The 24346-nt window shown below is 38.9% G+C and overlaps 1 protein-coding gene across 1 annotated transcript; it reads left to right on the top strand.

Moving 5' to 3' along the window:
* Nucleotides 1–945: 945 nt before the first annotated feature.
* On the top strand, nucleotides 946–15256 carry LOC142840070 (uncharacterized). The gene is made up of 3 exons (XM_075956548.1): nucleotides 946–1019; nucleotides 13406–14784; nucleotides 15063–15256. Exons 1-3 carry the CDS (start codon nucleotides 946–948, stop codon nucleotides 15254–15256), a joined length of 1647 nt encoding a protein of 548 aa, XP_075812663.1.
* The last annotated feature ends 9090 nt before the right edge of the window (nucleotides 15257–24346 follow it).

Raw genomic sequence — 24346 nt, 5'->3', positions numbered from 1 at the left:
AAGTGGATTTGTTAACTGAGCATGCTTTAAAAAGTAGAAGATACATGAGCATGTTCAGATTCCCTAATAAAATCCCCATGCTTCCTTTGTTGAGGAGAAACACTGTTTTGAAAATAACTCCCATGCACTTTGTGCCTCCTGCAGGCAAGTATTTCTTATTTCTTCTCTCTTGACTGTTGAGATGTTGATTTTGGGTAGTCATACTACCTCTGGGATTACCTAAAAATTGATTATGCCTGAGAGAGATTTTACTTAAAGGGTTTTAAATGGGAAAAAACCTCCATTAATCTATAATTTGAGATGATAGGACCACCTTTAACTGCTTGGTGGCAGTGCACACTTTTAACACCATGACAATCATCTTTTTTTGTTACCTTAATATTCTCTTTAGCTGTTAATATTCTGGACATCTTTTTCCCTCTGGGACAGGAAATCACTGCACCCACCTAGATAAGCACAGTGCACAGTACAAGCCAGCTAGCCACAGAGTGTCCTGGAAGAAAAAGCGGAAGTTCCTGTGGAGTACGAGATCTTGACTGTGTCTGCTTTTGTTGCCAAGGGCAAGTGCTATTAAAATGCTCACCTTGGCCTATCTAGAAAAGATCTTTGAATGGGGTGGGAGAAATGGTCGGGAACCACGCTGCTGAGTATTTAAGCACATTACAGCCCTGTGGACAGTGTGCTTGTCACTCAGACTGCCCGAGCCAATCAGGCCCTCCAGGTGACCTGCCAGTCATAAGGAGTGCAGGGCTCTTCCGGGCAGCCTCCTTCAGATTTGGCTTTGCTGAGACGCAGTTTTCAGTTGTTTCCTCTGCTGTGGTGAAGTTGCTGCTGCAGGAAGTTGATGAACTGAGAGCTTTGGCGAGCTGAGAAACCACAACATGGTGAGCGGGGCAATGCTGTCTCCAGATGGGGAGGAGCCGAGGGTGAAGTGCGGGAGACAGCATGGTGCGTCCTCCCGGGATCCGTGTGGGAACCTGCCGCCAGATTCCCTGTGCTGTGAAGTCCCACGTGGTCCTGTTAATTCCTAGACCTAGGGACAGACCTCTGAATAAATTTGTGCAGTGGCCTTAATCTGCTTAGAGGATTGGGAGCAGGGTGCTGTGTGTACAAACATTTTTCTTGTCAACTTTAATATGCCATACTCAGAGAGGCCTAGTTTCTCCAGTATCTTCTTGAAATTGAGCACTTTGCATGTAAGCTTTGCACACAGTCTCCATTTGTGTTTAACTAGGTGGACGGTATCAAGGCATCTCACCTGTTGGGTAGCGCTGCACTTCTAAGCCGCAATGTAGAAGAGGAGAATTGCTGATATAAATGATTTTCCAATGCCTTGGAAATAGTTCAGTCAAACAAAGTAGAATTAGCTGAGGGAGGGCTGCCTCTAAATCACCCAGAAGATAAATGTGTTTTAATCAGGGCTGTTAGAATTTAGGATGTTGGGGCACACTTGTTCAATTGCATTGTCCAGATATTTATTTCCAAACTACTACAGAGAAGTCACCACTGATTTAAAACCAGACACCAGGCACATCCCCATACCAAAAAAAACAACAAGCTTTTAAAGGAGGCTTTCCAGGTTTCTAACCTACTTTAAGGCCTGGTGTGGTTTAAAGTTCCAGTTTCCTTTTGAGAAAATCACAGTTCTTCCAGATGGGCAATAGGACACCAGGTGATACTTAATTGAAATGCAAAACAGTGTTGTGTGGAGGAGTTACCCGATCAATCAATGCTTTTGTTTTTTTATTAAAATTTATTTATTATGTATACATATTCTGTTTGTGTGTATGCCTGCAGGCCAGAAGAGGGCACCAGACCTCATTGTAGATGGTTGTGAGCCACCCTGTGGTTGCTGGGAATTGAACTCAGGACCTTTGGAAGAGCAGGCAATGCTCTTAACCACTGAGTCACCTCTCCAGCGCAATCAATGCTTTTCTTTTATGCCCTCTTCAGGAAGAAGGAACAATCATGAGAGACCTAGTAACAGCCTAGGGCTTAAGCCTTGTGAGTTTCCCTAAGGACCTGATGTATTGATAATAAAACAGAGCTCCTTCTCTAAAACCAGGAATATGCTTTGGGGAGCTGCTAATGGTCTGGTGCCAAGGCCTTTCTGGAGGGGTTGCTTCATATTCTAAGAATCCAATTCTTCCCAAAATATGGGGCTATAGTTATCAGTCCCATGGCCACTCTGCTCTTAGTAAAGTTCTTGAGATACCCTGTGTTCTCCTTGTATAGAATTGTTTGAGTAGCCTCCTCCTAAATTCATGTGATAGTTTGTACTGACTTCTTATAATTCTCCCATTTCTCTCCATTTCTCCTCTGGAAGATGCTATTCTTCTCCTTTTTTGTTTTTTTGAGACAGGGTTTCTCTGTAGCTTTGGTGCCTGTCCCGGAACTAGCTCTTGTAGACCAGGCTGGCCTCAAACTCCCAGAGATCCGCCAGCCTCTTCCTCCCAAGTGCTGGGATTAAAGGCAAGCACCACCACCACCCGGCCTAAACTGTACTCTTTTTTTTTAATATTTATTTTTATTTATTATGCCTGCGTGTATGCCTACAGACCAGAAGAGGGCACCAGACCTCATTACAGATGGTGTGAGCCATCATGTGGTTGCTTGGGACCTTTGGAAGATGAGACAATTTTCTTAACACCTGAGCCATCTCTCTAGCTTCTCTTCTCCTTTTTTAAAAATTTTTTTTGAGAAAAAGTTTCTCCATAGGAGTGTCCTGACAATTCTGGAACTCGCTGGATAGATCAGGCTGTCCTTGAACTCACAGAGATCACTTGGCTCAGCAAGGGTGTGTGCCACCAATGCCCAGCAAGATGCTTACTAGAAATCTGTAAGACCTTCCCACCCTAGCTTTTTATCTTTTTTTGTTTTTGTTTTTTTGTTTTTAAAGACAGGGTTTCTCTGTGGTTTTGGAGACTGTCCTGGAACCAGCTCTTGTAGATCAGGCTGGTCTCGAACTCACATATATTTGCCAGCCTCTGCCTCCCAAATGCTGGGATTAAAGGCCTGTGCCACCGCCGCCCAGCTTTTTTTTTTTTTTTTTTTTTTTTTTTTGATTTTCGAGACAGCGTTTTTCCACAGCTTTTTGGTTCCTGTCCTGGAACTAGCTCTTGTAGACCAGGCTGGCCTCAAACTTGCAGAGATCTGCCTGTCTCTGCCCCCCTAGTGCTGGGATTAAAGGCGTGCGCCACCACTGCCCCGCAATTTTTATCTTTTTTACATTTTAGTTTTCCTATCTTTCTCATCCCCTGTGACCTTCACCTCAGGACCCTGTCACTGAAGCATGACCTGCTGATTCCTGTTACCAGTGTAATGAAGAAATTACCCTGGGAATACCTTTGCTCTGTAACTCCGCTATCTGCCTAAATGTCTAGCCTGGCAAGGTGCCTGTTTCTATTTCAATTGTTCAAAGTGTAACCTAGAGCCTAAACCTAAAGGAGGCTTAAGGACAACAGCAAATGTGGAATCTGTCTAGCTGGCTCCTCTTTGAGCTCTAGCCAGAGATTGATGTCTACCATCTTTAAAGAGGTTTTTCTTTATTAATCTCTTAGGTGTGTGAATTGATTTCTCAATGGAAAGGCATATTAATTCTAGAACAGCTCCATCTCTATCCTGTTAGAAAAATAGTTTCTGAGACAAGTGCTCTTATTTTGACCCAGGTGGCCTTGGTCTTCTGCTGTCCAGGGCAATGGCCTTGCTGTCCTGGACATTAGACTTTCAAAATTCCTAAAAAAAATACTGTACCACCTCACAGTTTTAAAATTATGCATTTGATGGCCGGGCGGTGGTGCATGCCTTTAATCCCAGCACTTGGGAGGCAGAGGCAGGCGGATCTCTGTGAGTTCGAGACTAGCCTGGTCTACAGGGCTAGTTCCAGTACAGGCTCCAAAGCCACAGAGAAACCCTGTCTCTAAAAACCAAAAAGAAAATAATAATAATAATAAATAAAATAAAATTATGCATTTGAGTCATGTAGTTGACTATGCATTGCAGTTGCAGGGAAAGGATTTGTATATTGAGCATTCCTTCTGTCTTCAGACCACAGCAGGAGGAATAGTTTATTGTGTACACTGCAGGGGCAAGAGTGGAGGCAATCAACTATTAGAGCCACCATTATGAAAAAGTTCCTGGCTGGCAGAGGTGGCACAGGCCTTTAATCCCAGCACTAGGGAGGCAAAGGCTGGCTATTCGTTCAAGGCCAGCCTGGTCCACAAAAGCTAGTTAAGGATAGGCAATTAGGCAATAATTCTATGCAAATATGGTTGATCTTGCCAGGTGATGGTGGCACACGCCTTTAATCCCAGCACTGTGGAGGCAGAGGCAGGCGGATCTCTGTGAGTTCGAGGCCAGCCTGGTCTACAAGAGCTAGTTCCAGGACAGGAACCAAAAAGCTATGGAGAAAACCTGTCTCGAAAAAAATCCAAATATATGTATATATGTATATATAGTTGATCTTGCTTGACACAGTTATGTCTGCTTAGAGATTTGAGAAACAGACCATTGACTAACTTTATGTGTCAGGTTACTGACCTCAGTAGCCAACATATGTATATGGAAACCATTAATCTATCTCTTATTAATGACATCCCCTCTTTTATAGAAAGGCCTACTCTGTTTCAAAGTCAATATAGAAAATTTTATTTAATCTCAAGAGTGCAGTATGTTTATCATTTGAAAGTCACTTATTGGTGTCATTTTCAGATATTTTTGTGTATCTGCTCTTATTTCTGTTTTTGTTCTCCAATGTCTCAAAGTTATTAATAGTGGCATTTTATTTCTCTCAGGTGATGTTGATTTTGACTTCTGTGTAGAACATTGTCTCCTAATGTTTAGGCTTGCCTCATGCTATATAATTGAGAATCATTTTGAACACCTAATCTTGCCTCTGCTGCCCAGTGCTGAGAAAACAGTTCTGCAACTTCTCACAGGTTTGGCCTTGACTTGTCAATGAAGAAGAAATGTAGAGTAGTTGTGGCCCTGCTTAACAGGAGGACTGTTACATTTCTTCATTAAGATGTTCATCTTTAGAGAAAATATATGAGAAATCTTTAACATGCTCTAATACAAAACCCTAGTCTCTGGAGCACATGGCCATAAAGTCTATTTCAAGTTTTCAAAATAATTTTTGAGATGATATCCACATTATATTTACATTCTCCAAACCCAAATATGCCCGGATTGTTTTCTAATTCATGGTGTGTTTTTCTTTAACAACAGTTACAAAGTAACCACAGTTACACAGTAACAGGAGTTACTTTATGAATGTGACTGTTGTATGTCTGTAGGATTTCCCATCTCTGATGCAATGGGATGGATGCACTGGAAAGTGAGTGTGCAATGGAATGTGCACACAAAGGATCCTCTACTTTGGATGAGGAAGAGGATGTACTGTAGGGGAATGGAATAATGTGTGCTAAATACAACCTTTGTAAACTGGGGCCCTGTCTGCTGGGCTGAAAGAACGGACATGGAAGAACTATGCTGTCTGAGTAATTTGATCTCTGATCCTCCAGTAGAGGATCTGCTAATATTGTGAGTCCCAGCTGGGTGGCCCTGGCCACTGAGGGATTCTGGGAAACCTTAGCAATCAAGAGTACTAGTGGGAGAAAAGCGTTAACGTGGCTTATATTGTCATATTTTTGTTCAGTATTAAAGGATGTCAGCAAAGGAACTTAAAGAGGGCAGGATTCTTTTTTTTTGTTTTTTTGTTGTTGTTTTTGATTTTCTTTTTTTTTTTTTTTTTTTGGTTTTTCGAGACAGGGTTTCTCTGTGGCTTTGGAGCCTGTCCTGGAACTAGCTCTGTAGACTAGGCTGGTCTTGAACTCACAGAGATCCGCCTGCCTCTGCCTCCTGAATGCTGGGATTAAAGGCGTTCGCCACCATCGCCTGGCTTGTGCCACCATCGCCTGGCTGAGGGCAGGATTCTTAATGGATTTTTGTATTTTGAACAATTTTTGCATCTCTGAGATGAAGCTGACTTCATCATGGTAGAGGATTTTTTGCTGTGTTCTTGGGTTTTATTTGCTAGTATTTTTTCTTAAAAATTTATTTATTTATTATGTATACAACATTCTGTCTGTGTGTATGCCTGAAGGCCAGAAGAGGGCACCAGACCTCTTTACAGATGGTTGTGAACCACCATGTGGTTGCTGGGAATTGAACTCAGGACCTTTGGAAGAGCAGGCAATGCTCTTAACCACTGAGCCATCTCTCCAGCCCTATTTGCTAGTATTTTATTGAGTATTTTTGCATCTATATTCATCAGTGAGATGGGTCTGTAATTCTCATTCTTGGTTGTATCTTTGCATGATTTTGGTATTGGGGTAACTGTATCATCATAAAAGGGGTTTGGCATTGTTCCTTCTGTTTTTATTATGTGGACCCCCTTGAGGAGTATTGTTATTAGGTCTTAGTTCTGATGGAATTCTACACTGACACTCTCTGGCCCTGGGCTTTTTTTTGGTTGAATGGCTTCTCTTTCCTTGCAGGTTATAGGTTGATTTAAATTATTCACCTGGTCTTGATTTAATTTTGGTATGTGATACCTATTCAGAATATTGTTCATTTCTTTTTTTGAAAATCATTGATTTACTATAATACGCATGAGGAAACCTTAACATTGAAACACAAAGATAACAATATTGACCAAAGAATTTCTTCTTTACTACACAAAACATGACCCAGCAGTAAAAACAAGCCATTTTCCTTTTTTTCCAATAAAACAAATGATATGGTTTTGGTAATAAAATAATTTTGAATATAGCCCAACTATATTTACCTATTATCCAGTCAGAAAGTTTTATCATAATTTAGTGTATTGGTTGTATCTCCACTAACAAAATATTTAACCCCTAAAGCTGTAGTCATTTATAGCAACTGTGGTACCAACATCAAAGGGGAAAACTGGTTTTAAAAATGGTGCAAAAGCCATTCTGGACTGTAGAACAACATATCACAGAAGAGAATGAATACAAGTTTTGTGATTTTATATATACGTACTTCAAGAAGTTTGTCAGTACTCAAATTATTTTTAGTACAATGGATTTTTTTGGGATATATTCTCAAGAGCCACATAAAAATAGATTCAAGGAACAGATTAAATTGATGTCCTAGATTAAATGTTTCATTTAAAGAATTTTCTACAGCAAATTTCCTGTTTATGTATGAAAAGTTATCTTACCTTATATGAATATGTCATGAAGTATTTTTCTACACTATACTAAATGTATTTCCCAAGAGGGAAAAAGTAAAATATCTAAAATATACTAGATTAAGTTTACAAAACCATAATAGATATTATGAACATGCATCTGTTTACAGAATTAACTGTATACAAAATGTATTTTTCATTAGAGATCATAAAGAATTGAGTTGGTGACAACCATCCTTTACACCACATTATCAACTCACTTTAACCACAAGTGTGTCCGTGGCATGTGAGTAAAAGAAACAGGTTCATTCCCTCCTCATTAAATCATCCACAGATTTACTTAGAAGATAAAGGTACAGAAATGTGAAATATGTTACCTATATTTTTTTTCTTTTAAACAACATCCCAAGCATGGCGTAGCACCCTGAAATTACAAAATACTTAACTGGGGTTTAGTTATCTATACAGACTGCTTGAATGTGAATTAAGTTTCCAAATTAGCACATCAAATAACAAAACCAGCCATAAAGCAGGCTGAAAGCATTAAATATTTCATATGAGTTTTTTTTAAATATCTATTTATTTATTATGTATTACAGTATTTTGTCTGCCTGTATGCCTGCAGGCCAGAAGAAGGCACCAGATCTCATTACAGATGGTTGTGAGCCACCATGTGGTTGCTGGGAATTGAACTCAGGACCCCTGGAAGAGCAGGCAGTGCTCCCAACCACTGAGCCATCTCTCCAGCCCCTCATATGAGTTTTAAATCATTTAATTTCTATAGAACAATTTTATACACAATATAATGTGACAGAAATTGCTACAGGAATGATATACTGATTCAACAAGGCTGCATGTAGCAGCAGCTTTGCGTTTTTATTTTTTTTATTTTTATTTATTTATTATTTTTTTTTTTTTTGGTTTCTCGAGACAGGGTTTCTCTGTAGCTTTGGAGCCTGTCCTGGAACTCCCTTTGTAGACCAGGCTGGCCTTGAACACACAGAGAACCGCCTGCGTCTGCCTCCTGAGTGCTGGGATTAAAGGCGTGCACCACCACCGCCCAGCTAGCTTTGCATTTTTATAACTATTATTTGTTTATAAAAATTAGGCCTCTCCAGTCATGCTTCCCACATTTTTAGGTTTGCAGTGTAAGTTAACAGGGAATACCAAATAATTCAAAGAGAAAATGTCTTGTCATTTTGAATATGGATTATCTGTATGAAACATGAAATATACTACTAAACCCTGAACTGTGCATGTCTAGGATACCTATCTTAGTGTGTTGCTTAGGTCCATGTGATTTGAAAACCTTTTCCCAACACTTTAGTCTTAGGCAATGTTTGTCTTTGAGGTTTAGGTTTGTTTCTTTTATAAAGCAAAAGGATGGATCCTGCTTTTGGATTCATTGTCTAAGCTTGTGCCTTTTTATAGGCAAATTGTGTCTGTTGATAGTAAGAGATATAAATGATCAGTGATTGCTAGTTCCTGTTTTGTTTCGGAAGTAGTGATGTTTGTTTCTCTTCTTTGGTGTTTGCAGATGTCAGGTTATCTGTTTTCTGTGTTTATAGTTAGCTTCCTTGGGTTGGAGTTTCCCCTCTAGTACTTCCTGCATGACTGGATTTGTGTGGACAAGTATTGTTTAAATATTGTTTTGTCATGGAATACCTTGTTTTCTCCATTGATGGTACCTTCATTCTTGTACCTTCATAGGTATATCCTTCTTTGGGTTGGAAAAGTTTTCTTCTATGATATTTTTTTGTTGAATATATTTTCTGTGCCTTTGAGTTGGTGTTCTTCTCTTTCTTCTATCCCTATTATTCTTAGATTTGGATTTTTTCATGGTGTCCCAGATATCCAGGATATTTTGTGTAAGGAATTTGTTGGAGTTATTGTTTTCCTTGACCAATAAATCTATTTCCTATATAGTATCTTCAGCACCTGAGATTCTCTCTTCTATCTCTTGTATTATGTTGGTTACACTTCCTGCTATACTTCCCATTTGTTTAACCAGATTTTCCATATACAGAATTCCCTTCATTTGTGTTTTCTTTATTGCCTCTGTTTTAGTCTTCAAGTCTTTTTTTTTATTTTGATTTTTTAAGACAGGGTTTCTCTGTAGCACTGAAGCCTGTCTTAGAACTAGCTCTTGAAGACCAGGCTGTACTTGAATTCACAGAGATCCACCTCCCTCTACCTCCCAAGTGCTGGGATTAAAGGCATGTGCACCACCACTGCCCACCCCAGTCTTCAAGTCTTAAGTTGTTCGCTTCACCTGGTTGATTGTTTTTTTTTCTTGGTTTCTTGGGTTTCTTTGATAGATTTATTGATGTCTTCCAAGTTTTTGTTTATGTTTTCATCAATTTCTTTAAGGGAATTTTAATTTCCTCATCATACTCACAAAGTTACATTGAAAATCATTTTCTTTTACTTCTTCTGGGTTAGGATGATCAAATCTTCTTGTTGTATGACCACTGGGTTCTGGTGTTACCATGTTGCTTTCTATGTTGTTGGACGAAATCTTGCATTGGTGCCTACCCATCTCATCCTTCAATTGGTGCCAGCAGTGTCTTCGCCTCTTGGCCCAATCCTTAAAGTAGCTGTTTTTGTTTTTGAGACCTGTTTTTGGCCTACTTGTGTTTGAGAGAGCAACACCTCTGAAGACTATCTTTGCCCTCCCTCTTGGCCTGCTTTTTTGGTCTGCTCTCCTGGGTCACTTTCTTTTGTTCAGTCTGTGCAGTTCATTGAATGAACAACCTCCCAGAAAAGATCATGTTTCTCTCCTTGGTGGCCTTTCAATTTCCTATGAATCTTCAGTAAAAAAGGCTTTCAAGATGAAATTCCTCATTGTATGTGATGAGTATCAATATCGTTAACTAATTTTCTGACTTTTATGTCTACTGTGTTGTGGTTGGAATTAATCAGCCAACTTCCCACTTACACTGAAATGCTTTTATCATCGTTATAGGCTTGATCTGTAAATCACAGAAAATATAGAAGAAACAGTTGCTGTTCAGGGCTAAGGAGTTTGTAGCCTGTAGTTTTAATTGTTTTGTTTGCTTGTCTGAATAACCTTTGATGTGTGGCTCCAAATTCCTCAAAGTAAAGTGAGGGGGGCTTCATTCATGGTTTTGTTTTTATGTTGTTGGATGATGACCCTGAATGTAGGCTTTTAACATATCAAGCATATGCAGCTTCACACATACCTTGAATTTTAAATTCTGATTCCCAGGATGCCATTTATTCATGACATTAATACTACCTGAGAAATCTGAGTCTTTTTTGGTTTTTCGAGACAGGGTTTCTCTGTGGCTTTGGAGCCTGTCCTGGAACTAGCTCTTGTAAACCAGGCTGGTCTCGAACTCACAGTGATCCACCTGCCTCTCCCTCCCAAGTGCTGGGATTAAAGGCATGCGCCACCACCGCCCGGCCGCAATCTGAGTCATTGAATTGCAGGTGCATGAACTTCTTTCTGCTTGATTAGCTTGCTTTTATTTTTTCACTCAATTTGCCTATTTTATGGGTCTGCATGGATATATACCTTATGGGTACTTGGTCATCAGAGTGATCAAAGCTTCTCAGAAATCCTGAACTTAGAATAATAAATAGTTGTGATCCCCATGTAAGTACTGGCATTTGTGCCCACCTCTTTCAAGACCAGGAAGAGCTCAGTAGTACTCAGCCCTATTTCCAGACCTGTGTTAATTTGTTATGACCAACATTTATATTGCTAATGTTTTTGATCTGTCCATTTGTAATTATTTTAAACATAAAGTACCTTTTTATAAAATGTTTTTGGGATTGTAGTATAAAATAGAACACTTCAGCTGTCTGGGAGATGAACACAGAACTGGAGTGAATGCATAATTCTCTGTAGGAACTTCAGTAAACAGCTCTGAATTTTTTTCTATCTGCTTTGTTTGTTTCACTGATTTTTACTATGGAGACTGGGGCTTAATGTGTACTTCTACCTGTCATGGACTGATTTTATAGATTTGGTTGGCATTCAACTCAGAGACAAATATACACACCTGTGCTTTCTGAGTGCTGTGCTTAAAGGGATGAGTCAATACACCTAGTTTGTCCACTGGGTTTTTCTATTTTGTAATTAGTATTTCTTTATACAATTTTCTCAGTGTACTATGTCCGGTTGATCTGTTTCCTTGGCTGTCTCTATTAATAGTTCGGCTGTAAGGTGGTATCCCATTCAAAAGGTACAGAAATGACAGGGGTGACTCTCATATTCAGTTTCCTTCATGACTGTCTGTGTCATGAAATGTTAGTGTTGAACACCAGAATTTTATGACTATACTGTTAAAGAAGTATACATTTACAATATTGTCACCATCATACTTCTATTATACACATGAATGAAATATTTTAGACGGCAGTGACCTATGATGATGTGCATATCAGCTTCACTCGGGAAGAGTGGGATTTGCTGGATCTGTCCCAGAAGAATCTCTACAAAGATGTGATGCTGGAAACCTACAGGAACCTTGCTACTATAGGTAAAAGTAAATTTCCTTCATGATTCAAAATAAGGGGGGCAGTCGGGTGGTGGTGGCACACGCCTTTAATCCCAGCACTCAGGAGGCAGAGGCAGGTGGATCTCTGTGAGTTTGACGCCAGCCTGGTCTACAAGAGCTAGTTCCAGAACAGGCTCCAAAGCCACAGAGAAACCCTGTCTCGAAAAAAAAGGGGGGGGGAACAACTTTTTCTTGGTTAATGATGGTCTTCTGTAATTTGATTTAAAAATAATAAGAATGGGTTGAATAAAGCAGTCATAGTTCTAAGCGTCCCTTAAGATAACACCTTAACTACTGCACAATTTTCAATAATATAACATACATTTTCTGGTATTATATTTTAGGATGCATTTGGGAAGACCATAATACTACAGAACACTCTCCATTTTCTAGAAGAAATGAAAGGTAATTTTCATGTGCAAGCTGATAAATATGTGCCTCTGATGAAACTTTTGTGTCCTGAAAGTTTTGGTCTAAAGCAAAATAGATAAGCACAGTTTTAAGTGCACTAATGGTTATCAAATTTTTACAAATCCATATTTCATATATGTGAGTTGCATTTGAATGACATTCTTTTAAGGAAGAAGTCAAGAAAGCAATGACTAGTAAGATATCACCTTGTGAGGCATAGTACCATGAGAGCTTTGTTGTAGATCTGCAAATAAATTTCTTTCTTGCTACTCATAATACAAAAGGTATATGAAGAGATGATAAGTATATCTGCAAAACTTTGTACTAAACCAATAACCCATAGTAAATCTTGTATTACTCATACACTTCTTGTGACTGTAATAAGTTTAGTGAGAGAAGCAGTTAGAGTTGAGTCAAGTGGCAGTTGTTCTACAGAAACCTTGATATCTATACCACAAGTCTGTGAGGAACAGCAAGAAAATGCTGAGAATTCAATGTGGAAATCTTTTATTTGTTATTCTTCTTTACTATGTATACCATATATTATTCTTGATATAAGTGTATTAGCATATGGATATAGACAGATATAACATACCACTCTCTAAGAACAATTAGGTAACCAGTAGTCCCCAAGTTGAGTAAATTTGTAGAATTTGATTCAAGTATACAAATATTTGGTTTTCCACCATCATTGTTAATACATGAACAAACTCAGACTGCAAAAAAGATCAATGAGTTCTAGAACTGTGCAAATAATTCTGGGTGTCCTAGTTCACATAGCATATGCAATATGATTCACAGTAAAGGAGAATTCATGTATGTTAAAGCTCTGAGTTTATCCAGTTCTCTTCACACATGTATCAAACATCATATAGAAAAAAGTTTCTGGCCGGGCGGTGGTGGCGCACGCCTTTAATCCCAGCACTCGGGAGGCAGAGGCAGGTGGATCTCTGTGAGTTCGAGGCCAGCCTGGTCTACAAGAGCTAGTGCCAGGACAGGCTCCAAAGCTACAGAGAAACCCTGTCTCGAAAAAACTAAAAAAAAAAAAAAAAAAAGAAAGAAAAAAGTTTCTGTGAAGGTAAAAAGGTAAGCCATAAAAGAAAGGAATTGACCATTGGAGGTATCTTCTAAGTGGCAAAACAGTGCCTAATTAAAGAGCAAAACATGAGTTTACACACAGCTATAAAAACTTAGTATCTGATTCCTCTTTATAATTGGAACATATTATAAAATTAATTCATACAAACGTATAGGCACAACAGTGTATTAAATGTGGTAAAGCTTTTAAATGTGTCAATTATTCTTTCAGGATTGAAAAAATTCAAACTGGAGAGAAACTTTCAATATATATTCAATGTGGTAAACTCTTGACATATGACTGTCACCTAAAAGGGAATGAAAGAACACATACTGGAGAGAAGCTCTATAAATGTAATCAGTGTGGAAAGGCCTTTGCAGCTCAGAGTCACCTTCAAATTCATAAAAGAACACATACTGGAGAGAAACCCTATGGATGTAATCAGTGTGGTAAGGCCTTTGCATCTTCTGGTAAGCTCCAAACGCATAAAAGAACACATAGTGGAGAGAAACCATATGATTGTGATCAGTGTGGTAAGGCCTTTACAACTCATAGTATTCTTCAAAACCATAAAAGAGTACATACTGGAGAGAAACCCTATAAATGTAATCACTGCGGTAAGGCCTTTTCAGTTCATAGTATTCTTCAAACCCATAAAAGAATACATACTGGAGAGAAACCCTACGGATGTAATCAGTGTGGTAAGGCCTTTTCACAGTATTGTGCTCTTCAATACCATAAAAGAACACACACTGGAGAAAAACCATATGAGTGTAATCAGTGTGGTAAGGCCTTTGCATCTTCTAGTAATCTCCAAATGCATAAAAGATCACATAGTGGAGAGAAACCATATGATTGTGATCAGTGTGGTAAGGCCTTTACAACTCATAGTAATCTTCAAAAGCATAAAAGAGTACATACTGGAGAGAAACCCTATAAATGTAATCACTGTGGTAAGGCCTTTTCAGTTCATAGTATTCTTCAAACCCATAAAAGAATACATACTGGTGAGAAACCCTACGGATGTAATCAGTGTGGTAAGGCCTTTTCATTGTATTATGCTCTTCAATGCCATAAAAGAACACATACTGGAGAGAAAGCCTATGAATGTAATCAGTGTGCTAAGGCCTTTGCTGACGACAGTGCTCTTCAAAGACATAAAAGAACACATACTGGAGAGAAACACTATGAATGTAATCACTGTGGTAAGGCCTTTACTCGAAGCAGTACTCTTCAAAATCATAAAAGAACACATACTGGAGAAAAACCCTATGAATGTAATCAGTGTGGTAAGGCCTTTGCAGCTCAGAGTCATCTTCAAATTCATAAAAGAACACATACTGGAGAGAAACCCTATGGATGTAATCAGTGTGGTAAGGCCTTTGCACAGAATGGTGCTCTTCAATGCCATAAAAGAACACATACTGGAGAAAAACCATATGAGTGTAATCAGTGTGGTAAGGCCTTTGCATCTTCTGGTAATCTCCAAACACATAAAAGATCACATAGTGGAGAGAAACCATATGATTGTGATCAGTGTGGTAAGGCCTTTACAACTCATAGTAATCTTCAAAAGCATAAAAGAGTACATACTGGAGAGAAACCCTATAAATGTATTGCATTTGCAACTTCTGGTAATCATAAAGTGCATAAAAGATCTCACCAGAGATAGAACTTCTTTTTTTTAAAGATTTATTTATTATGTATACAGTATTCTCAGTATTCTGTCTGCACGTATGCCTGCAGGCCAGATGAGGGCACCAGATCTTATTACAGATGGTTGTGAGCCACCATGTGGTTGCTGGAAATTGAACTCAGGACCTTTGGAAGAGCAGGCAGTGCTCTTAACCAATGAGCCACCTCTCCAGCCCTAGATAGAACTTCTTTGAATGTAATCAGTGTGGTATGAGGTTTGCACAGCACAGTGATCTTCAAATGCATAAAAGAACAGAGAAACCCCATGGATGTATTCAGTGTGGTAAAGCCTTTGAAGATCACAGTAATCTTCAAAGGCTTAAAAACAGTATGAATGAAGTCAGTGTGATAAAACCTTTCATGTCTTATTCATCTTCAAGTGCATAAATGTACACATATAAGAGAAAAACATGGATAGAATCTATGCAGTAAATCCTTTGTCACAAAAATTTACAAGTATATTAAATAAACCATCAAGGAAGGAAACTAAATTTAATAAAAGTAGTCTTCAAAAGCATGACAAAAATTATACTGCAGTGAAAGTCTATTTATGAAGACCTATGGGCAGGAGAAAGAGCCGGTCAAAGAATCCCACCCTATTACTGAAATGAGATCCAAAGGAAAACGCTTTGTCCCTGAATCTAGACACAACCTCACCCTGAAGACAGAGCTAAAAGCCAGTGAAGAAAAAACACTTTGGCTCTCAAACTAGAGCCAAAGAAACACATTCTACCCTTGTTCAACTGAGCACAAAACCAACCAATCTCTGAGCACAAAATCCAGCCCATGCCTCAGCTTGTTCAACTCAGCGATTGAGATCTGACCAGTTTCCACCTTCAAAATCTCCTTGGAAGAAATCTGGTTTTAAGAAGCCCTGTATGTGCCATATGCTCATTCAATTGGCAGCTGCCCCTTTCCACCGTGGCAGAGGCAGTCACTCTCTTCCCTCCCAAATAAATCTCTTGATTGAGATTTCTGTGAAGACCTTCTTGCACTGGAATGGATCAGAAACTCCCTAGTGCAGTTGAATTGAGACATAATTGATACTTCTACTTGGAAAGTCATTTAACCCAAGGGATCACAGCAGCAATGGACACCTCTTATGGGACAATCTATTAGGGGAGTGGAGCAGATCAGTAACAGACATTTCTGCTGGGAAACTCTCTTAGAAGAATGGAGCGGATCCCAGCTGTGATGGCTCTCTCTCAGAGAGGAACATTATTGCCTCCACTAGTGTGGCACCCTTCTCTTCACAACTGTAGGTGTTTCCTGACTTCAGACAGTAAGGGTACCATTCCCTCTTGCACTATGAATTTGAATGATAATGAAACCCTATTAGATTTTATACTTCTCTTCAATTGCAAGGCATAAGTAATTCAGGTATAAATATTTAAGGATGTGTACTCACTCCTTTTGTTGTGACATCATCTTTATTTCAAATTATAAATGCATTTTATTTAGCCCTTGGTCCTAGAAGATAAGAGAATTACCATGAAAGTTCCATGGCAAAAATTGTCAGACATGGCACCTGAAGCAGGAGCTTAAGAACTCACGTCCTTAATCTCCCACATGAAGCAGAGAATGGAATTGGAACTGGTGTGTGGATGTAAATTCTCATAACCTACACTTAGTGACATATTTCCTTCAGCAGGACAGCATGTCCTAAATCTTCCCAAATGATACCACCATTTAGAAGGACTAGTTTTTTTGTTTTTTTTTTTTTGTTTTTTTGGTTTTTTCGAGACAGGGTTTCTCTGTGGTTTTGGAGCCTGTCCTGGAACTAGCTCTGTAGACCAGGCTGGTCTCGAACTCACAGAGATCCACCTGCCTCTGCCTCTCGAGTGCTGGGATTAAAGGCATGTGCCACCATCGCCCGGCAGGACTAGTTATTCTTGCTTCAAGCTTAAACTTGCTTTCTCTTTCATGAACCAATTCATGAAGAAAAACTCTGTAAGTGAGCTGTAAAATGCCCCAACTCCTCATTTAGTGTAATGCATGCTTACAGGAGAAATATGTTTATGAGTGAAAAACTGATTAAAAAGTTGTTTTAATTGTAATTATGTGGTGTTGTGTGTGTGTGTCTATTTGAATGTGCAATCTGTATCTTGAGAAAATTAACACTTCTTGTAGCAGGACTTACAGGAAGCTGTTAAAATTTTGATTTTAGTCATGGGAATGAACATTTCTTAGTCACCTTTCCATGACTCTAGTGCTATAAATGTTTTAAATTCTACTTGGGTCACTTTTCAGTCTGCAATAGGAACAAACTCATAAAGAAGACATTCCTATTCATGAAAAAATTTTGTTAATAACATTAAACATCACAGATTTCTTTAGCTTCAAGAATAATTATTTTTCATCGTAGCATTTAAGGAAGTAAATTACATACCATATTCAGTCAAGTCTGATGGATATTATTGTATTGTGGTTTCTATTTTAAAATATTTGAGGGAGTCACTAAAGTGTGCTGTATACAAATCCATTTAGTGAAGTTTATTTTGTAGATCTTGTATTTCTTCGATGACTTTTGTTTATCTTCTGTCTGTACCTAGTGATAGGTATTATTCTACTGTAATGTATATAATGGAACCTCCATCATATAATTTTCCCATTGGTTATTGAAATATCAGGCCATGTTTGATGATGCTTTACACATAGGGTGGTGGTTTGTGCTTCTGGTTTTGATTTTCATCTTTTCACAAATTCCCTTGAGATTTTGTTATTTGTTATTCGTCTTACCTTGGATGTCAGTAGTGATTCAGGGATACATTTGAACCCATGATGCTCGTTTGTCTTACTCTTGAGTACTAGTCCAAGGGTAGATGATGAACTTCCAGTGTGCTGGGTTTTCAAGAGAATTTAACAATGTAAACGTTAAAATGACTAATAAATGAGATTATAAGAAACATTAAATAATTCATGTGTGTATTTAAAGATTTTCATTTATATGATATGGATGTAATAATGTATGAGAATCAGCAAACATCTGTGTATCTAATACCACAGCTTGATGTTCTATAGAAATTGAAGATAAGTTTCTAGTCTTACACACAACAGTCCTTTCCCCCTGAGCTAATACATTGGTGCTCAAACTCAATTTGAAGAAATATTACAACAGGAAAATTTGTTCACTTTGAGGACTATGCATTTATTTATAACACTTTCTTAGGACCAAAATTATACACCAGAAAATTGCCTCATTTAGTAGAGTTCATTGCTGCTAAGTCGGACCTGGGTTTTATCTCTGGGTTATGCACCATACTTCTACAATTTTTCTCATATTTTCTCACGTCACAAGAAGTGCCATTGAGGTCATTTGCAGTCAAATAACTCCAAAGGTTTAATCACTAGAACTCACAAAGCAGAAGTAGATCATAGACCCCTGTCGGTTTTCCTGTCAGTGCTACATACACATCATGGCACAGGTGTATTCGCACAGTCACGCTTCAATATTTTTAAACAGATGGAATTAACAATGCAAAGCGAATAACCCATTCTTGAAAACATATGAAATGTTTTGGCCATTTAAAGTATAGAATTTCAAGAACCATTACTCTTCATCAAAACAGTAATGCTCCATTTTAAATTTTATTATTATTTTTTCTCTGATTCAATGATAAGTCCTTTAAAAACACATATTTCAACTGGACTTACAGATGTATCGCTATAAATACAGCACATGAGAGTGTGGGTGGTCCTGATCTTAGTGAGACCAGCTTTCCCATAATAAATTCATGGCATCCATGGCTATGACAGAGTATCCTGTCTCAGAAATTCTAACAGAGTCTATGTAAAATTATGTAACTTTTTGTGAATAAGATCTGGCTGGACTCAGATTGATTTCAACCAACTTTTTGTTATCTTTACTCACACAAGAAAAACTGTGATAACAATAACATAAGCATTATAGATGTTCCATTCACATTCAAGCCGTTGAATTTTTTGGCAACCATCTAGAGGGCATTTATGTGCTAAGAGACAGAAGGAACAGTGGAACACCTTCACCTTCCACATTATAATGACATGTGTGGGAACTGGAGAGTTGTCTCAAAGTACTGCTTCTCTTGGGTACCCGAGTTTGGTTTATAGCCCCACAACCCAGGTACCAGTGGTGATAAAAAGATGGTGTCTAATGCTCTTTGTCTGGAGTTACAGACTGCTGTGGGTACGTAGTATCAATGTTAGGCCCTGTGGATGAGTATCCAGTCTTCTAAGTGCTGAGTCCTCAGCCTCATGAGGATGTCATTAATAATAGTGAGGTGGGAAAGGCTGATATAATAAGTTTACCTTTTCCTCACCCTTCATGACCCAGAAGAACCAAAGATTGACAGCACCAGAATCTAACTTAGACTTGGTTCTTTTAGAATTTCTGATCATTATGCATGATCAAAAAGATAGTTTTGCTCTGTAAATCACCATCTGCCTAAGTGGTTAGATGTGCCTTTTTCTTTGTTGTTGTTAGTTTTTTGTTTTGTTTTGTTTTTCAAGACAGGATTTCTCTGTAGCTTTAAATCCTCTCCTGAAACTAGCTCTTATAGACCAGGCTGGCCTTGAAGTCACAGAGATCCACCTGCCTCTGCTTCCAAAGTGCTGGGAGTAAAGGCATATGCAACCACTGTCTAAGTTCTCATGTTCCTTTTTAAATTGTTCACAGTATAACCTTGGGCCTGAACACAAAAGAGACTTAAAAATGACATTTTATATGGTATGCAAAATTTTTTTCCAGTCTGGCTCGCTCCTCTTTTAAAATTTTACCAGTTTGCCGGGTGGTGGTGGCGCATGCCTTTAATCCCAGCACTCGGGAGGCAGAGGCAGGCGGATCTCTGTGAGTTCGAGACCAGCCTGGTCTACAGAGCTAGTTCCAGGACAGGCTCCAAAGCCACAGAGAAACCCTGTCTCGAAAAACCAAAAAAAAAAAAAAAAATTAACCAGTTTTTAAAGAGATTTTTTTATTAAACTTAATTTTGTGGAATAATTTATCCAGAGGAAGGCATATTAATTCTAGAACATCAGTATCTCCAATTTATAAAAAAATGTTTCTGAATCAAAAGTTCTCATTTTGGATCAAGTACCCTTGATGCCACTCCATTGTTCCCCAGGGAAATGACCTTGCTCTCATGGTTAAACCAACTAAATTTCAGATTAACTCAATCACCACTCAGTCATAAAATGACCTTTTGTATTGCCATACATTAAAGAATACAAAACCATGAAGCACAGCGTGAGTGTTATTTCTGATGAAAAATTTATTAAACAGTAAGAACCATTAGATCCTTGACAAGATTTGGTTAATTGTTTTGATCAAGGTAATTGGTACTTGTTGTTGGAAAGCTATTTACCTATTAATTTAATCTTGCAGCCATTTGTTCAAGTCTATTAAAATTTAAAATTAAGCAAATCGATGCTTAAAAGGGAAATACCACCATTAAAGCTCCAACCACCTAGGAATGAGAAAGTAACTTCTGTCCCCATTTCCAAAGCCACATTTAGAATTGTAGTTGATTGATGGAGCTGGAGAGATGACGCTGTGTGTAAGAATACTGACTGTTGGGCTGCAGAGATGGCTCAGTGGTTAAGAGCATTGCCTGCTCTTCCAAAGGTTCTAGTTCAATTCCCGGCAACCACATGGTGGCTCACAGCCATCTGTAATGAGGTCTGGTCCCCTCTTCTGGCCTGCAGACATACACACAGACAGAATATTGTATACATAATAAATAAATAAATATTAAAAAAAAAAGAATACTGACTGCTCTTCTAGAGGACCCAAGTTCAATTGTCAGCACCCACATGGAACCTCACAACTGTGTTTAGCTCCAGGTCTAGGGGACATGACACCATCACACAGACAAACATGCACATGTAACACGAATGCACATAAAATAAAAATAAATCAACTGGCCGGGCGGTGGTGGTGCACGCCTTTAATCCCAGCACTCGGAAGGCAGAAACAGGCAGATCTCTGTGATTTCGAGACCAGCCTGGTCTACAAGAGCTAGTTCCAGGACAGGCTCCAAAACCACAGAGAAACCCTGTCTCGAAAAACCAAAATAAATAAATAAGTAAACTGAATAAACATACTGAATGGAAATCAACATCACTTGCTAAATGCAAGTATCTTATTCTAGTATCATCTCAACTAAGGTGATTTTTAGAGGTATGTGTGTATGCTTTAGTTGCTAAAGCTGAAGATAAAATTAGAACCAGAGTTGACCATAGGAGGTACCAAAGATCTTCCAATCAGATTTTAGGGCGTGTTTCTATCAGATATCCAAATAATTCAGCAATAACAGTTGTCTCAATTTCCCCTTTAATAAAGAAAGCTGTCTTGGTAGATTAAAAAAAAAAAAAGCTTTTGCCGGGCGATGGTGGCGCACGTCTTTAATCCCAGCATTTTGAGGGCAGAGGCAGGCAGATCTCTGTGAGTTTGAGACCAGCCTGGTCTACAGAGCTAGTTCCAGGACAGGCTCCAAAGCCACAGAGAAACCCTGTCTTGAAAAATCAAAAAAAAAAAAAAAGCGTTTAAAGGATGGGATAATAATGATGTTAGACTCTAAAAAACAACAAGAACAAGAGAGTTTTGTTGGCTTTTTGGAAGTTAATGGATTGATAAAATTTTAATCAAAATTTAATAAAATTTATTTTACATATCACTGTAGCACAAATTCCAATTGTTCCCCAAAATAAAAAGCCATAGTCAGATATTGAGAAAGATGAGAGAAATAAAGGAGCCAATCACTATAAAGCTCTTTTACCTCTATAGAACTCTTAGATTCAAATGCAAAAGACCTGTCTCCATGAATCCTGAGACTGAATGCTGTGGGTTCCATTTCCCTCCCACTTTAATAATATATAATCCATTGGACACCAAAAACCACCTGCCCCACTATAAACAGCACTGCACTTTCAATTTCCGGACACCTATGACTGAATAATCACAGTGACTATATTAATTTCAACACAGTTTGGTCAATAACTCAGGCATATTTCTGTTAACTCTCACATCTTAAATTAGCCCATTTCTATTAGTCTATGTATAGTCATATAGCCATCGCAATACCTCATTTTCTTATTTTTTTAAGATTTATTTATTATGTGTACAGCATTCCTTCCATGTGTGCCCGCAGGCCAGAAGGGGGCGCCAGGTCTCATTATAGATGGCTGTGAGCCACCATGTGGTTGCTGGGAATTGAACTCAGGACCTCTGGAAGAGCAGTTAGTGCTCTTAACCACTGAGCCATTTCTCCAGCCCCAATACCTCATTTTCTACATGTCTTTTTTCCTTGGCACCTGACTGGTGTCCGCTTGACCCGACCTACTGTCTCTCTATATTTCTGTTCAGATTTCCTGCCTGGTTTTACTCTGCTCAACCATTGGCTAAAAGAGCAGTATTCATCAACTAATTAAAGCAACACATATACAAAAGAACATTCCACATCACTCATCTACTTGGGAATGTGACTGTTTTGTTCTTAAATGTTTATTTCCTGCTGCCTGGGGGTGATGGCATTTTCATGGGATCCTTAAAAATGTGGGTTAATCATCACATTTTAAGAGTGGTAGCTACATCACTGTATGTCCAGTCTCTGTGTAAGGGGACAGTGTAGGAATTGTCTCAAGCCCTAGCTAAAGTAGCCTGAGAGGCTGGGTCACCTCAGCTAGGTACCTCAAAATCTTCCTGAGCAGTTTATATTCCAAATAAGATCTTTAGGTGGTGTTTTTCAGCTTTGTGCTGTTATCATAGTCCTGGTGGAATCTTCCTTATGGGGAGTCATCATTCTTTTGAAGACTTCAAAGGCTGCTGTTAGGCATAGACATGGTTCACTAGAGAAAAGAGATAGAGACTCAAACTCCAGGAAGGTGTGCATCCAAACAGACTAGGCTCCCACAAAGCCCATCCATGTAGTAGAATCAAAACCCAGTGCCATTGTCCTTGGCTTCTCAGTGAGCCTCCACCATCAGCCACATTCAGAGAGTCCAGTTTGATTACATGCTCCATCAGTTCCATTCCAACTGGCCTTGGTGATCTCCCATTAGATCAGTCCCACCGTCTCAGTGGGTGGGTGCACCCCTCACAGCCCTGACTTCTTTGCTCATGTTCTCCCTCCTGCTCCTCATTTGGACCTTGGGAGCTCAGTCCAGTGCTCCAATGTGGGTCTCTGTCTCTATGTCCATCCATTGCCAGATGAAGGTTCTATGATAATACGCAAGATATTCATTAGTGTGGCTATAAGACAAGGCCAATTCAGGCACCCTCTCCTCTGCTGCCCCAGGAACAAGTTGGGGACATCTCCTTGGATACATGGGAACCCCTCTAGAGTCAAGTCCCTTGCCAACCCTAAAATTGCTTCCTTTATTAAAATATCTACTTCCCTGCTCCCACATCCACCCCTCCTCCATCCCAACCATCCCATTCCCTCAAGCTCTTCCCATCCTTCCCTTCTCCCTTCTTTCTCCTCATCTCCCCTTATCCCCACCCCACCCCCACCCCTGTGCTTCCAACCCCTGCCCAGAAATCTTGTCCACTTCCAATATCCAGGAGGATAACTATATGTTTTTCCTTGGGTTCACCTTCTTATTTAACTTCTCTAGGATCATGAATTATAGGCTCAATGTCCTGTATTTATTGCTAGAATCCACTTATGAGTGATTTTCCTCTTTTTGGGTCTGGGTTACCTCACTCAGTAAAGTGTTTTGTATTTCCATCCATTTGCATGCAAAATTCAAGATGCACTGACAGGGTTTTAATGTGAAGATCACAATGGATGAGAAAGACAGGACAAGTAAAAAGTAAAAAGATAGGGTGGGGAAGTATTGCAGAAGATACATCCCACCCCTATTAACCTTCTTAAGAAAAATAGCATCTTGCTTGGCATTGGTGGCGCACACATTTAATCTCAAGACTCAGGGTGAAGAACCATGTGGTTGTCAGTGAGTTCAAGGCCCAGCTGGTACACAGAGTGAGTTACAGGATAGTCAGGACTGTCCCAGAGAAAAGTTATCTTGAAAAAACAAAAATGAAGAAGAAGAAGAAGAAGAAGAAGAAGAAGAAGAAGAAGAAGAAGAGAGAAGAAAAGAAGGAAAGAAAGAAAATATTATCATTTTTGCATACTACTTCCAAGAAGGAAATGGAAGAATTATATGAATTATATGAAGTCAATAGAAACTATCACACAATGAGACAAGTTTAGGAGGAGGCTAGTTCAACAACTCTACACAAGAGGTACACAGGGTATTTTTAAATATTTACTAAGTGCATAGTTGCCTTGAGCTGATAACCATAGCTCCATATAGGGGAAAGAACTGTTTTCTCAAGATCTGAAGCAACTCCTCCACAAAGGACTTGACACCAGAACATTACCAGCTCTCCAAAGTATATTCCTAGTTTTACTGAAGGAGCTCAGTTTTATTATCAATACATCAGGTCCTTCCTGAAACTCACAAGGCTTAGGTTCCAAATTATACTAGGTCTCCCAAGAT

Source organism: Microtus pennsylvanicus, chromosome 22, assembly GCF_037038515.1.
Source record: "Microtus pennsylvanicus isolate mMicPen1 chromosome 22, mMicPen1.hap1, whole genome shotgun sequence".
NCBI lineage: Eukaryota > Metazoa > Chordata > Mammalia > Rodentia > Cricetidae > Microtus > Microtus pennsylvanicus.
This window is presented reverse-complemented; position numbering and strand designations above follow the sequence as displayed.